A 16,061-nucleotide genomic window follows, 5' to 3' on the forward strand; every position below is an offset into this window, starting at 1 on the left:
TTCTGTGATACTGATATTAATTTCATGAATCATTCAATCTACTTATACCATCATTAAAAAAAATAATAATATTTAAATAAGATTCAATCTTATAAGCATAACAAATAAATTCTTAAAACATTTTAAGCACTGCCTACACTATACAAAGATGACATTGGCTATACATATGAAAACTGAAGTATTCAGTCTTATTTTTTAAAGTTTTCAACATAAATTTTACCTCATGGATAATATCACTATCATAAGGATTAATGCCTCTCTTCCATAAACTGACTCCTTCAACAGCTAAAAGATAAAATAATAATTTTTGAAAACTTCACAAAAACATTTCTCAACATGCATTGATGACATCTTTTAACAATTCTTCCCTAAGAGAATAACAGTTTTCTTGAATACATATTAAATATTATTTAGTAAAAAAAAAAAAAAAACTTAAATGCACCAATTTAATATAATCATTTTGAACAAGTGAATGTTATGATTTGGTAAAAAAGTATATAAACAATAGAAATTTCTTCAGAAAAAAAAAAAGAGATTAGATTGCTATTATAATACTAGAGAAGAGCTCAGAATCAAGTTGATTAGACTACAATAATTTTAATCTGTATCACAGTAGTTAAGTAGCTATTCAATGTAAAATAAAAGCCATGAATAAGAAATGCTGATTTGTTTTAATTTAAAAACTTTCATTTAGTACTTTCAAACATATTGGACTTCATTCAGAAGCATAATAATACAAAGAAAATATAGATGTAGTGACGAGCGCCTGTTGGCGAGCGCCATCTGCTGGTTGTTAGACGGAGTTGACGCTGGTTAGACGGAGGGCAGATCAGACGGATCTGGGCGAGAGTGAAGACGTAGCAGATCAGACGGATCTGGGCGAGAGTGAAGACGTGGCAGATCAGACGGATCTGGACGAAAGACGAGACGCGACGTATTCGACGAAATCTACTGAATGTTCAATTCTTTTATGTTAATGTATATATATCCTAAATGTCCTAATCGTCCTAAATGTAATTAAATGTGCGTTCTAAAATAGTAGTGATTTCTGAGTCCTACAAAATATGGGGGTTCGGCCGAGATATTAATGAAGACCGGTACATAGACGAAAGAAGAGCCTAACAGGAGTGAAATTTGACGTAGAGCAATTTGACGTGCTACAATAAACCTTTTGGATACCAACTCCTTGTAGACTGACGCAGTGTGGATCGACGTTGAAGAAATTGTGAGTACAATTTTGATTTATTCTCAAGTATGGCATTTCTTACACGAGCACGAAAGAGCGACTTACTAACTTTAGTAGACGAATTAGAACTAACGGCACCACAGGATGCCAAAGTGCGACAGTTAGTTACAATGATAACAGAGTCGAAAGACTATGACGAAGAGTTCGTAAAAAACTTACTTTTAACTATCACTCAGGAGCGCGAAAGGTTAGATGCTGAAAAAGCCGAAGCCGAAAAGATAGAGCGTGAATATACTTTGAAAAAGTTAGAACTTGAGTTAAAAAGTAGAGAAAATACTTTAACTGTATCAGATATGCCTAAGTATGATATATTAAAATTGCTAAAGAATTATGATAATAGCGGAGACATAAGTGTTTACCTTTCGTTATTTGAGAAGCAAATAAGTAGGGCTAACATTGCAAAAGAAAACTGGATTTCTTATTTACTCGGGTTATTACCATTGGATATAGTCAATTTAATTGCTCGCGAACCTGATCCATCAGCTAATGACTATGATTACATAAAAAAACTGTTGCTTAAAAGATTTAAATTAACTTCCGAACAACTCAGGCAGAAGTTCTTTACTCACAAACGAGATTCTTCTTCATCATGGCGGGATTTCGGTTTTGAACTGAATAACTTTTTTGAGGAATGGATAAATTGTTTAGAAATAACCGATTTTGAAGATTTAAAGCAGCTAATGGTCGTTGACCAGTTAAAGAGTAAAATACCAAATGACGTACGCGATCATTTTCTCGACGATTTGCCCAAAATAAAGAAAGTAGAAGATTTGGTTAATAAACTGGACGAATATGAAGCTGCACGAAGTCACCTTAAAAAGGAAACAAACAGAAATTGGCGTGTTTCCGAAAACAGAAGTAAATTTGATATCGCGAAAGAAGCTAAAAATTCACCATTGCCGTTCGTTCGTGCTCAAAAGAATTATGCTGATGATAATTACTATAACAAGAGTAATAATAAATGTTTTAATTGTAATGAGACTGGCCATAAATCAACTAATTGCAAGTTTAAAAACAAAGGATTGAAATGTTTCCAATGTGGTAACTTTGGCCACAAAGCCAGTAACTGCCCGCAAAGAGATTTTAAAGTGTCTCTCTCTAATAAAGTATATACTCGTAACTCTCCAAAAACTGTAAATAAGCTTAGTAAAAATGTTGAAATAAATGGTGTAAATTGTGATGCATTAATTGATACTGGAAGTGATATTACTATGATTAATTATGATTTTTATTTGAAAATTGGTAAACCTAATTTAATGACTGATAATGTGAAATTAGCTGGTATAAGTGGAGATAGCATTACTCCTCTAGGTTTTTTTTATTGTGATATATTAATTGATGAATATGTAATATCAACTAATGTGTATGTGTTAGAAATAATGCCGAACGACATAATCATTGGCATGGACGTATTAAATAATCTAAGCTTTTCATTTCAAGAAAATCAAATTATCATTCATGAAAAAAGAGCCCAAATAAATTACACCCGGCTGGTGAGAAACGAGGTCAAGGTCGTATCACTACGTTCCTCGGAGCTGAAAAGAGACAGTCAGGCACCTATTTTTGCTGAGACTGGCAATAAAATAAATACACATCCTCTCCCATACTTCATTCATTTAACGGATTCGATAAACTATGATGAAATCGACATGAGTCATGTAAAAAAACCGTTGAGACAGGAAATAAATCGTCTTTTAAATAAGTATTCGCCAAACAAAACAAAAAGTACGGATTTGCAAATGAAAATAATATTGAGCGATGATATTCCGATTAGTCATAACCCTCGAAGGTTGCCCTTTAAAGAACAAAAATTCGTTGAAACTCAGATTGATAAATGGTTACAGGAAGGGATAATAAAACCCAGTAGTTCAAATTACTCTTTTCCCGTAGTTTTAAGCAAGAAGAAGGATGACAGTTATAGGTTATGCATTGATTATCGTAAGCTAAATAAAAAGATGATTAAAGATCGGTACCCTTTACCCCTCATAGAAGATTTGCTCGACAAACTTGAGCAATCAAAAATATTTACTACTTTGGACTTGAAAAACGGATTTTTTCATGTAGACGTAGAGAAAGATAGCACAAAATTTACGTCTTTTGTAACACATCATGGCCAGTGGGAATTTCTTAAAGTACCATTTGGACTTTCCAATAGTCCGAGTGTATTTCAGCGTTACATTAATGTGATATTCAGGAATTTGATGCTAGATGGAACTGTACTGATTTATATGGATGACATTATTATTCCATCCAAAACCGAGGAAGAAGGGCTAGAAAAATTACAACGTGTTCTAAAGGTTGCATCAGAGTACGGTTTGGAGTTTAATTTTAAGAAGTGTCAGTTTTTAAAACCACAAATAGAATTTTTAGGCTATAGAATCCAAAACGGAACTATACAGCCCTCTGTATCTAAAACGGTAGCTGTACAAAAATTTCCACAACCACAAACTGTTAAACAAGTACAAAGCTTTTTAGGCCTTACTAGTTATTTTCGGAAATTTATACCCCACTATTCAAAAATCGCAAAACCTCTTAGTGATCTACTAAGAAAAGACATTGCATTTAAGTTTGAATCTGAACAAAAGGAAGCTTTTCAAAAACTCAAAGATATTTTAACTCAGGAGCCAGTTTTGCATCTCTATCAACAGGGATCAGTTTTAGAACTTCATACAGATGCTAGCAGTCAGGGGTTCGGAGCAGTGCTGCTGCAACAGGGAACCGACAATAAGTTTTATCCTATTCATTATTTTAGTCGAAAAACTTCCCCACAACAAGAAAAATATAGTAGCTATGAATTAGAAGTTTTGGCTGTGATCGAAGCATTAAAAAAATTTAGACATTATTTACTGGGTTCTAAGTTTAAAATTGTGACTGATTGTTCCGCTTTTCAACAAACTATGAGTAAAAGAGATCTTACACCAAAAGTTGCAAGATGGGCTTTACAATTAGAGGAATTTGATTACCAAATTGTTCACAGATCAGGAAAACAAATGGCACACGTAGATTCTCTTAGTCGAAACGCAGTACTTGTAGTTACTCGTTCATATAGTGAAGTGACCACTAAAATAGCCAATGCTCAAAATCAGGACGAATTCCTTAAGAAATTGAAAGCTTTGATAGATAAACAAGAAGACGGTGAACACATTGTGAGAAATGGAGTTTTATACAAATACGATAATGGTAGAGAATTGCTCATAGTCCCAGAAGCATTACAAAGAGAAATTATTCGAGAAATTCACAATAAAGGACATTACGCTGTGGCTAAGACGGAAGAAATTTTAAAGCAAGAATTTTACATACCAAAGTTGAGGTCAAAAATAGAAAGTGTGATTGCCAATTGCGTGGAGTGTATTCTTTGTAATAAGAAACGTGGGAAAGGTGAAGGTTTCCTTAACCCCATCCCAAAAGAAAATTTGCCTTTAAGTACTTATCACATAGATTTCATTGGCCCTATGCCTTCTACAAATAAGAACTATCAGCATATTTTTTCAATAGTCGACGCTTTTACAAAATTTGTCTGGTTGTACCCGGTTAAATCAACATCTACTCAGGATGCAATAACTAAACTTAAGCTTCAACAATCTACTTTTGGAAATCCGACGAGAATAATAACAGACAGAGGTTCAGCTTTTACCTCAAAAGAATTTGAAACATACTGTCAGGATGAAAATATTGAACATTTCAAAATTAGCACTGGAATTCCTCGCGGAAATGGGCAAATTGAAATAATGCATAAAATTTTAATACCCATTCTATCAAAACTCTCAATAACAGACCCTACCAAATGGTATAAACATGTTGCATCAGTGCAAAAAATAATCAATAGTACTGTTTCGAGGAGTACAAAGTTTACCCCGTTTGAGCTTTTAACTGGTGTAAAATTAAAAGATACAACTGATTTACATTTAAAGGAAATATTGGAACAAGAATACACAAAAGCAATGATGGAAGATCGAAATAATATGAGAGAAGAAGCAAGGGAAAACATTTTGAAGATGCAAGAAGAGAATCGGAAAAGTTTCAACAAACGAAGAAAAGTGGCGCGCATCTACAAACTTGGTGAATTAGTGGCCATACAACGGACGCAGTTTGGAACTGGACTCAAACTAAGACCAAAGTTTCATGGACCATATCGGATTGTTAAGGTTGAACCTAAGGATCGCTATGACGTGGAAAAAGTTGGATGTCATGACGGACCAAATACAACTTCCACAGCAGCCGATTTCATGAAAGCATGGTCTTCAGACTAAAAGAAAAAAAAAAAAAATGTTTATTGTTTTTTCCAGATACTGTTTTCTTTTTTTTTATTCTTTCAGATTTTTCTACTTTAACTTTCGAGGACGAAAGAGACGTCAGGATCGCCGAATGTAGTGACGAGCGCCTGTTGGCGAGCGCCATCTGCTGGTTGTTAGACGGAGTTGACGCTGGTTAGACGGAGGGCAGATCAGACGGATCTGGGCGAGAGTGAAGACGTAGCAGATCAGACGGATCTGGGCGAGAGTGAAGACGTGGCAGATCAGACGGATCTGGACGAAAGACGAGACGCGACGTATTCGACGAAATCTACTGAATGTTCAATTCTTTTATGTTAATGTATATATATCCTAAATGTCCTAATCGTCCTAAATGTAATTAAATGTGCGTTCTAAAATAGTAGTGATTTCTGAGTCCTACATAGATGAAATCTTAAAGACATTAGGATAGAAAGACACTTAAATACACTTAGACTGAAATCTTAAAGGGCACTAGGAAGATAATATATTTACAGTCAAACCCTTATACATCAAACTGACCAAGCCACAGTTTTCCAGTCATGTAGGGTCCAAATGATGTGGTCATGAGTCAGGAGAGATGCTGCAGGCAATGCCATGCTGTTAATAAAACCACTAGTGCTGGTCTTCTACTGCTGAAGTAAAATTTCACTACAGAGTCTTAGTGAACCAACCAACATAAATCCCACATTGATTTTTGCAGTTATTTCATGTAGTGTTCGATTGTGTGTTAATAGTAATTATTCTACGCATACATCGCTGGTCTCAGCCATTAAATGCAGGCAGTTTCCCCTATGTTGTCTATAATGGGAGGTTATGCCTCAAATTAGATATTCACAGCACACTACACTATGGATTTTGAAAAACCTAATGATTTCCAGAATGGAATGTTCCATATGTCTAGCTTCAACTAACATCCCATATTCAAAGTCTGTTAATTCCTGTTGTGCTGCCATAATCAAGTCAGGAACCTTTTCTCATTAATAACTTGAATATACTGGGTGCATAGTGTGAAACAGATGCAAAAATTAAACACTTTTGTGCATGCAGGGATACATAAAAAGAATATTCTACATACAGGATTTCTTCCTGACTTATAATAAATTCTAGTTTTTATTGAAAAGTTAAAAAAAAAATCTATTTAGAAATGTTTACAATTTTAATCTTAGATTCAAAACCACTTTTCATATTTTAATATGATTTGGGAAGTCTAAAAATGGTTATAACTTTGTTTAAATGTTGAATCCAGCTTCATCTCATATTTATACTGGCAACAATATCTTTAGCAATAACTAATACAAAGAAATTCTGAAAATCTGAGATAAGAACAAATCGAATAGAATCAATATAGGTTACAAACATTGAAGATTCAAATAACTGGTAAATTAGATAAAAACGGATTTACAAAGTTATTTTCACCAAACATTGGACGACAAACATCTATGACTATAAAAAAAGAACTATAATCAATCAGTTACCAGTTATGTGTTAGCTTAGAAAACTTAATTTATTAATACCAGATAATGCTGCTTATTTCCTTATTTATACAATTTAAAAACATTTACACTTAAAAAGTAGTAGAATGTCCTTCCTCCCAATTTTTAAAATACCAATTCAAATTTTAACATTGAAATGACACAAATCTGGCATATTATCTTATATTGATTAATTAATTTGAATAAACTAATACATATAGTTTTTATTTTATCTTTATTTTTTATTTAAAAAACTAGATTAAATATATTTATATGGATAGAAATAATAAGCATAAAAACAAGAAAAAGCGAGTAAAAAAACACTATTATTACAGCTAATTTTACAGTTTTTTTAAAAAAATTTCATTTACAATTTCAGATTCTACATCTCATAAAAGTTTTTCTCAATTATTTTTCTTTGAATGTTGTTGCACTTCACCAAGAGCAGGGAGGGGGGGGGGGGGGAGAAAGAAAAAAAAAGAAAATAAAAAAGAAAGAGGGGAAAAAAACCTCTTTGTTTCATTAGCTTTTTGTGACAGTTTTTTAATTTCTCTTCCCTTCTTTTTAATTTCTCTTTTTCTCTTTTTTTTAATTCTAAAGAGCTAATACATGGTGCAATACCTTTTATTTAAAAAATAAAATAAAAATATTTGACTAGGAAACATATATATTGCAAATTCACATCTAATGCAAAATCAAATTGTTAATTTTTGTTCATTTCTTTTTGAAGAAAATTCACAGCATATTCTCAAAATGTCTGAGTAATATGTCCTTTTTAATTTGTCATTTAATGCTACTTTTGGAAACTTAGCACACTATACAGGGTTTAGTATATATGAGTTGCTGAATATGCTAATTTTCTTCGAAGGATAATTTACAACTGCTGCGTGTGATATTTTCATCTTTGTGTCCACAAACGAATTTTTGCATCTGGCTTCTTTATTCGTACTATTTAATTACAAAAACATGTACCAACCACAAATTATTCCTTCTATTGAAAAAAAACTCAGGAGAAAATTAAGGTAATTCAATGTTTTGAAAATGAGGTATAAGCCCTTAACTTGCACTTCAAAATGATATGCAATTTTTTTTCTACATTTAAAAATTAAGCAAACAAAAAAATTAAAATGCATGCGTGATGCACGGGATTCACAAAAAATCAGAATTTCTGATCATACTGGTATTAATATTAAATTCTGTGATGTTTCTTGGATTTACTGACTATAATTTTTTTTTAATGAAAGAACAATCAGTAGATTGATGTGGTACTCAATATTAAGTAACTATAAAATTTAATTAATAGTTTATGTTGATTTTTTGGCTGTGATGCACAGGACAAACTAATGTGATTTGTGGACAAGTGTGATTTGTTTGCACACACTTGAGATTTATAACATTTCTCAATATATTTAAGTTGTTATATTTAGAGAATACATGACAGGTGAGATACTAATAATGTATTCACATGATGCAGATATTTATTTACATAAAATAACTGCCAGTAGATGGCATTAGTGTATGCATACTTTGAAATGTTTAAAAAAGTAAATCGTTAAAAGTAACGAAATGATGGACTATCGCTCTTCCTAAATGCAGCTAACCCAATTATGCAGGAACAATCTTATAGTGATACAAACATAGAGATAGGAAACTGGATCTTGGTAAATTATGATGGAAAGGAATACCCTGGACTGGCAATTCAAATTGAAGGTGCAGAAACTGAAGTATCTGTGATGAGGAAGAGCGTACAAATGGTACACATTAGAAATGGCCTAAACATGAAGACAAACTGTTCTACACACAGAATAACATAGTAAAAAAGATAAACGCTCCTGAAATTGTAAATTCAAGAGGATACTACAGCTTTGCAGATTTATATTAAAGACAGATGATGTATGTTTTCGTAACAACAATCAATTAAATTGTATTTTTTAAAAACCTTTTTTTTTTAATCATTTAACAAAAATAAATATGTAAACACCAAAAATTTCTGAATGTCTTTTATTTTCCCCTTTCTTAAACACTTATTTTAACATGAACAATGCACAGGATAAGGATGTGTAATGTACGGGACAAATTTAAAATGCTTATATTTTGAAAAATTATTAATATGAATTTGTCTTAATAATAGAATTTATTTTCTTCTTAAAAGTACAAAGTAGATTAGAAATTATTTCTGTCTGAAAAAAAAATTAGTACTGCTAGTAAAACTTATAGCAGTTTTAATGTGATGCACGAGACATCCTTTAAGATATATCTAAAATCATGAACTACAATTTGAAAAAATTAAAATGAAAGTAATTTTCTTTTTAAACTAAATAAAAATATACCTGTAGCTACTTTGAAAAGCCAAAAATTGAATAAAAGTGTAGAATATTTGTTTACAGACATTATTGAAGTGTACATGCATGAATTCCAAAATTTTTTCAATATTGTAAGCACTATTTTTGACCTCCATGAAAACAAACTGTTTAAAAACAAAAAAAAAAAAAAAAAAAAAAATACATGAATTAAATAGCTCAGACTGTATGTTTGACTAATCTATAAACAAAACAATTTTTTTTTAATTTTATTTTTTGAAGGTATGGTTCACTTTTAGGAGAATCGCCCATGGGATAAATTCTTCTATTACTACCACAGTTAATGTAAATTTTCAAAGACTACCAAAGTAAATAAGAAATAATAACACAAATCACAGAAGAGTTTTGGAAAATACACAATATGTATAACAATTTTAAGAAGGTGTAAAAATTAATTTTTGCAATAATATTCCTGAATGTTGTGGCAGAAACATATTAAATTTTTAAAAACTAAATTTCTAATTAAAATTTTGCTAAACCTGTCCTTAGTGAGCCCCTAATATCCAAAAAGTAACTTCCCACTAAATTTCCTAATTTTAGTGATTTAAGCAGCATATTGCTTTGTCTATCAGAAAATCAATATATCTTGAAAATTTTTTTTTACTGTGAAACGAAAAAAAAAAAAAAAAATGTAAAAGTTATAAAAAGAGCAAATACAAAAACTTATAAAAATGATATAATCTGAACAATAAAAGTTTCTTAAAATATTTTTTTAATTCCTTTTAACTTTTAAATATCAGACTAGTAGAATTAAAAAAATAATAATAATTAACATCTGACAAGATTGGTATAACAAAAGATAATTTTCTTAAGAATAGGGACATCTAAAAGAGTACACTGCAAAAGAAATTTCCATTATTGGCAACTTGTATCTTCAAATTAAAATTTCATCAAACAGGATTTTACATAATCAGTTAAAGCAATAATTATTTATTATGATTACAATAAATAATCATATGGTTAAATCCTATTCATAAGTCATTTTTACAGACTGCTCAAAACAACAAATTAATGAGAATAATAATTGAATTTGTAACATACTAAAGAGACTTCACAGTAATAAGAATCAAAAATGGCTAAATATCATAAAAATCTTTCATGTGTGCTTTTAGAACAACTTCTCCCATGATTGATGTATCTATTTCTTTTGCACAACATACTTATTTTTTGTCTACCATAACTAATCTGTATACTCTTTAAAAAATAAGGAGGATTAAACATAAAATTACAAGGCATAACTAAAATAAATTCTTCGCTATTTAGAACTCTAAAAGTAAAAGAAGCTTAAATGGTTTTCAAGTTACAATAAATTTTGCATATATCATATTTCACTCTTTTAGAATAACCGTTTCAATATACAGCGGTGCTCACAGTTGAAGGAAGAAGGGCAGAAAAAAAGTTTATCAAGCATTATCTTAACATGTATTGAAACTCTTAGTTCCCATCATCAATTTCTTCCCTTTTGCCAGTTTTTTCTTTTTCCCTTTGATATATCCTGTAAACAAAGATTTGGAATTGTTTTCAATTTATTATATTCATCCAGAAACAAACAAAAAAGAATAGTTTCTTTGCACTTCTTGAGAAAATTAAGCACTTTTAAGGTCTTAAAAATGGTTCCAAATTTAAGCACTTTTTGTGATGCTATGCACCCTGATACAAATGAAAACCCTGCCAATTTATTGCCTATTTATACAGTTTGTACACCATACTACAGCTATCTGTATATTTGCATACTGTTATTCCATGACTTTGCTACCTCAGTGTATATCGCCTATATTTTAAAAGGCATATTTAACATCCATGATATTATTCTTCAATTCTGATGCAATAAAATAGGATTTCAATATCAATATTTTCAAAGCACAAAATTCATTTTATAATTTTTTTCCATTACACTTCTGCAGAGTACTAAGCTGTACAATAATGGGGGAAAAAAGCTTTGTAAGAAAATTGTAATATAATGTACATTATTGTAGGCAAAGTCTTATATTTTAATAATTTCGGAAACAAAATAAATGTACAACATACATCAAAATTTAGCATTAATAATAGCATATATGAATAAATAATATACAAATAAGTCACCTCTTTTCCATGAATTCATTGGAGTGGATATTTCAACTCGATTTCCTAAGGCATCTGCCTTATAAGAAAGTATATAACGAATACCGACTGCCATCATAGAAACACCATACAGATGAAAACAATATGGTTCAATATCAGATTCAGACATGTTTGATAAAATTTTCCAGTCTTTTCTTTCTATACTGCAATCAGTTCTCTTTTTACCCCCTACAAGGATAACATAAACTATTATATATGCTAAAGAAAATGAATTTTAATGCATTCGATATATGAAAAAAAAGTTACTTAAAAAATCTTTATTTAAAAGCCATCCCCGGCTTTTATTAACATTTTTAGCTGTTTTTTTCTGCAACACTCCACTGTCAGGTTTAGAAGCAAACAAACAAAACCTAACAGCTTGTGAATTACGAATATTGACAATATTTAATTCATTTTCCGAAAAATTCTTGTCAAGATTACGTGTAATATTTTATTTTCATAAAAATATAAATGAAACTTTGAAAACACATTGATAATTTTGCAGACTATCATATTTCATTTCACTGAATGTTTCTTTGAATTGTCATGCTTAAAATGCTAGAATATCTTTTCGAATATATATAGCTGATATTCATGAAGTTAATTATTTCAGAATATTTTAAATTGTTTTTCATGCCAAATTCGAGCGTTTATCGTTTATAACAAAACAAGAAAAGAAAGAAAAAAAATCCACACCACATTTTAATTCTTCTATTCCCGAGATGGCAATACCTTATAAAGTATATTTTTATTTTATTCTCTCCATCAAGTTTTTTGACTGTTGTTGACTTCGCTCATGATACATGAGTCAAGTGGATTAGAAATGAATATTGCTTCCATTTAAAGAAAGATTTCTGTTTTAAGACAAATTTACAACTGCATTGAATGCCCTACGCAATGCATTCATTTGAATCAAATTCCTCGAATGTCCCGGCTTTCCTTGTAAAGCTGTGGAAATTAGTGGAAGATCCAAATTGCGATGATTTAATTGCTTGGAGTGATGTAAGTATAAGAGTTAAAAATATTAGTTTTTTTAATATTGTTTTTGAAAATTTAGGAAATTTTATTACTTGTCATTCTCTTAAATAACTTATAAGAATTTCAGATTTCCAGAAGTATATGCGCAAAATGTTGACAAATACTATTATTACTTTCGATTTTGATATTACATTAGCAATGCGTAGTGAATTTTAACTGCATTTTCTAAAATTGATTTGATCTATTTAATTCTTCTGGGTGTCAAATTGCGTAGTATTGTTTTGTTGCGCGTAATGTGTTATTTAGGGCATTCAATCTTCCGGTGTCAAAGACATTTTTGTCCATCTGCCTTTAGTATCTCCAATAGTTTGTGCATCTCTGACTAGCCCTTTCTCTATTTTTACAATTATTCCCCGGAAATTAGTGAACTTCTTCATAACATTGTGATGTAGAACGATATTTTGCGCAGTTTTCCCTGTTGCCGGTTTATTTAATGCTTCTTTTTCTTCCCTCCGCTTTTGTTATATTACAGTGTTAAATTGCGCAAATATTTTTAGTCTATGGTTAAAAAAATCGGTTGCATATATTTGCTTTTTTTTTTTTTTTTGCACATTATTATTTGCACTCTTGAAGTTGCGTTTCAAACGCGTGTGTAATGATGAAATTTTTGCAGACGAACGCCCGCAAGTTTTGATGTAGCTCAAAGAAATAATTACTACATTTAGAAGTTAAAATAAGCGATGTTCTGTGCAAATATTTTAAAGAATTAAAAAAAAACCATTTAATTATTCATAATTAAATTTCTTTAATTTTTTAAAAAATTAATTTGTTTCTTTTTATTCTCCTACTCATTCATCCTGTTCAAAATACTTGTGCTTGAAACGTTTTATAGTTAATTGCTTCTTCTGCAAATAATTATTGTACCAAAAATTGTATAAGCTTTTTTAAATTCAAATCCTGAACCAATCCATAATTGACTGCTTGAGCTAAAACGTAATAAAATTTTTCCTTTTTGCTCTCTGTCCTGAAATTTATCATTTATAATAAGACAATTGATTGGCTATTTTTATTAAAAAAAGAGCTGTTAAATTGCTTATTTTAATCTGTAAATAAAAGATAGATTTTTTTAAAATGATATATTCTTTGCATGAAGTGTTTTTTAATTATAAATGGTAGTAATATTTGTCGCATTAAAATTCATGTCTATTAATTTTGCTAAATAATTTTTGGCAATATTGCTGAAAATGAAAATCCATTACCTCTCCAGTTATTAATAAGAATATTGCATATAGATATGACTAAATTCTCAATAGAACAGTGTATTGTATTGAAATAAAACCATGCCATTTAGATTATGTATAATTTTAAATAGTTTTTATTTGAAGTATTTTATTTATGTGTTTATGAATCTGGATCAGATGTATTTTTTTAGTCATTTTATATTAGTTTCATGTTAGATAAAGGGAAAACAAATAAATAAACTGATTTTTAAAAATATTTTTTTCTTAAATATTTATATTATGGATTGGCAGTTCTTGATACATTGTATATAGATATTTTTTGGAAAACTGTAAAAGATATTGACTACAAATGAGGAGTTTACTTTAAAAAAAAAAATTGATTTCAGAGTAAATCTAAAGTATATGATTTATATATTTCTGTTATTTTATTAAGCTCTTATCTTATGGTGTAGTAATTTATTCCTTTCATTTAAAATTAATTTCTTCTATTTTAATCATTTTCGATAACTGATTTTTATCAATATCCATGAATTGATAGTTATAAGTAGATGATCATCCCCATATATTGATGAGTGCAATAACAATTATATTAATCCACAAAGATGGGTATTAATGCTCCTTGCCTGACTAGCCCAAGTTTTTTTAATAAAACGCACAAAAAAAAAATAACATTTATACTGTAGAAAAGGTAGATTGCACAAAAGTACAATAAATAAAATGTAAGAAATATTTTCAGATAAATACTATTTTAAAAATATTTTAAGCATACATTTTTTTAAAGAAACAATGGGTTTATTGTGCTTAAAAAAGCTGAAAATGCCAGATTAAAATTAAAATTATCATTATTTTTTTGATTATTTATTGATAACAAATAATTATTATTAAATTTGAAATGAAATCTAGTTATTTTTTTTCTCCTGGCAATCTAATAATGAAATGCAAGTGCTCAAATCAGGCTTCAGATATAGTTTTCAGAGACGAGAAAATGAGAGAAATTCTTAAAATGTCTGTGGTCACATACATTTCAACTTCTATATACTTCCTGAATGCAGCTATTGTGAAACTGGAATTTTCGAAAAACTGTAGTTTGATTTTTTGCGATATATATTTTGTCTCTGAAAGCCAATGAGTCCTTCCTAGTTAAGCACTTTCTTCAAAGATGAGTTAGTATCTTGCTTCTTAATAGGTTTAGTAAAACCATTTATTTATCAAATTTTTATTTCCAAACAGTTTGAAAAATCTTGTTTTGTGTATGCATCATTTTAAATTTAAACTGTCCTACAAAATGTTTCAGAACTAGATTTTCTGAATTAAATTAACTTGTATGTAGAAGAAAAAATTAAAGGCTTTACCGGGGACTTTAATTAAACATGAAATTTTAATTGTATTAATATACATTTTCTCTAATTATTATTAATTGCATATCATTATTTATTTTCTTGTTTTTTAAATTTTGACATCTATTAAAATGCCCTTTAAGTTTAAGAAAAGAAAAACATATAAAAAAAGAAAAAAAGACATATAAAAAAAGAAAAAAAGACATATAAAAAAAAAGAAAAACATATTTCACATAATGTTGCCTAGTTTTGCTCCGAGAAAGCTGGGGCTTAAACATTTGAAAGTTTTAAAGCAAATTACATTCATCTGTTCATTTTGGAAAAATTTATCTGATTTTGAATTCTCTCTCTCTCTCTCTCTCTCTCTCTCTTTTTTTTTTTTTTTTTTTTTTTTGAAATTATATTGAGGATTTTAGTTAAAATACATTTTTGAAAGAAACTCAATTTTATTATTTTTTTAAGAAAATATATATTACGAATTCAATACTTTATTTTTATTGAAATTGGTGGATTATTTCACCTATCACCATCATCATCAAAGTAAAGAAAATGAAGGGGGAAACAACAACAAAAAACACTGATTTAAGCTTTTATTCTTAATGTTAAATAATAGTTTTAAGAAATTGTACTTATATATTTAAAAGAAAAAAATTACTTTGAAAACAAAAATAGTGGTTCTATTATGTTATGTAAAAATGATACTTGCTAGTTTTAACAGCATTAAAAAAACACTAAGGAAAAATTTCGTCAAATTATAAAAGTATATTCAAGTGCATTATTATTTATTATGAAGAATTTTAAACATGCAAATCACATGCTATATAGTTTGACAGCTGAAATCGTAAAATTGACATTATTTCTTTTTGTTTTTTGGTTAAATAAATGACATACCAAAAATATCTAGAGGTTCATACAATTTCATTTCTTTTCTAGAATTCAATGAGCTTATGCAATTTTAGAGAATTATTCTATTAAACATATATTACCAAATATTATCCAACTCTACAATGATATGAAGATTACTTTATAATAAGCTTATTAAATCTTTAT

General features: G+C 29.4%; 2 protein-coding genes across 3 annotated transcripts in view; one reads left to right on the forward strand and one right to left on the reverse strand.

Moving 5' to 3' along the window:
• LOC129971069 (phosphatidylinositol glycan anchor biosynthesis class U protein-like) overlaps positions 1-11,873 on the reverse strand; it is a 38,383-nt gene extending 26,510 nt beyond the window's left edge. Inside the window, exons 1-3 of the mRNA XM_056084540.1 lie at positions 11,723-11,873; positions 11,438-11,644; positions 221-285 (exon numbers count right to left, since the gene is read on the reverse strand). Coding sequence (XP_055940515.1) covers positions 221-285; positions 11,438-11,585 — 213 coding nt within the window. The 5' untranslated portion in view covers positions 11,586-11,644; positions 11,723-11,873. The remainder of the gene's footprint in view (positions 1-220; positions 286-11,437; positions 11,645-11,722) is intronic.
• Positions 11,874-12,198: 325 nt separating this feature from the next.
• LOC129971501 (heat shock factor protein 3-like) overlaps positions 12,199-16,061 on the forward strand; it is a 37,752-nt gene continuing 33,889 nt past the window's right edge. For both annotated transcript variants that reach the window (XM_056085328.1, XM_056085329.1), the window contains exon 1: positions 12,199-12,457. In XM_056085328.1, the coding sequence (XP_055941303.1) occupies positions 12,341-12,457 (117 nt within the window). In that variant the 5' untranslated portion in view covers positions 12,199-12,340. The remainder of the gene's footprint in view (positions 12,458-16,061) is intronic.

Source organism: Argiope bruennichi, chromosome 6 (genome assembly GCF_947563725.1).
Source record: "Argiope bruennichi chromosome 6, qqArgBrue1.1, whole genome shotgun sequence".
NCBI classification, from domain to species: Eukaryota; Metazoa; Arthropoda; class Arachnida; order Araneae; family Araneidae; genus Argiope; species Argiope bruennichi.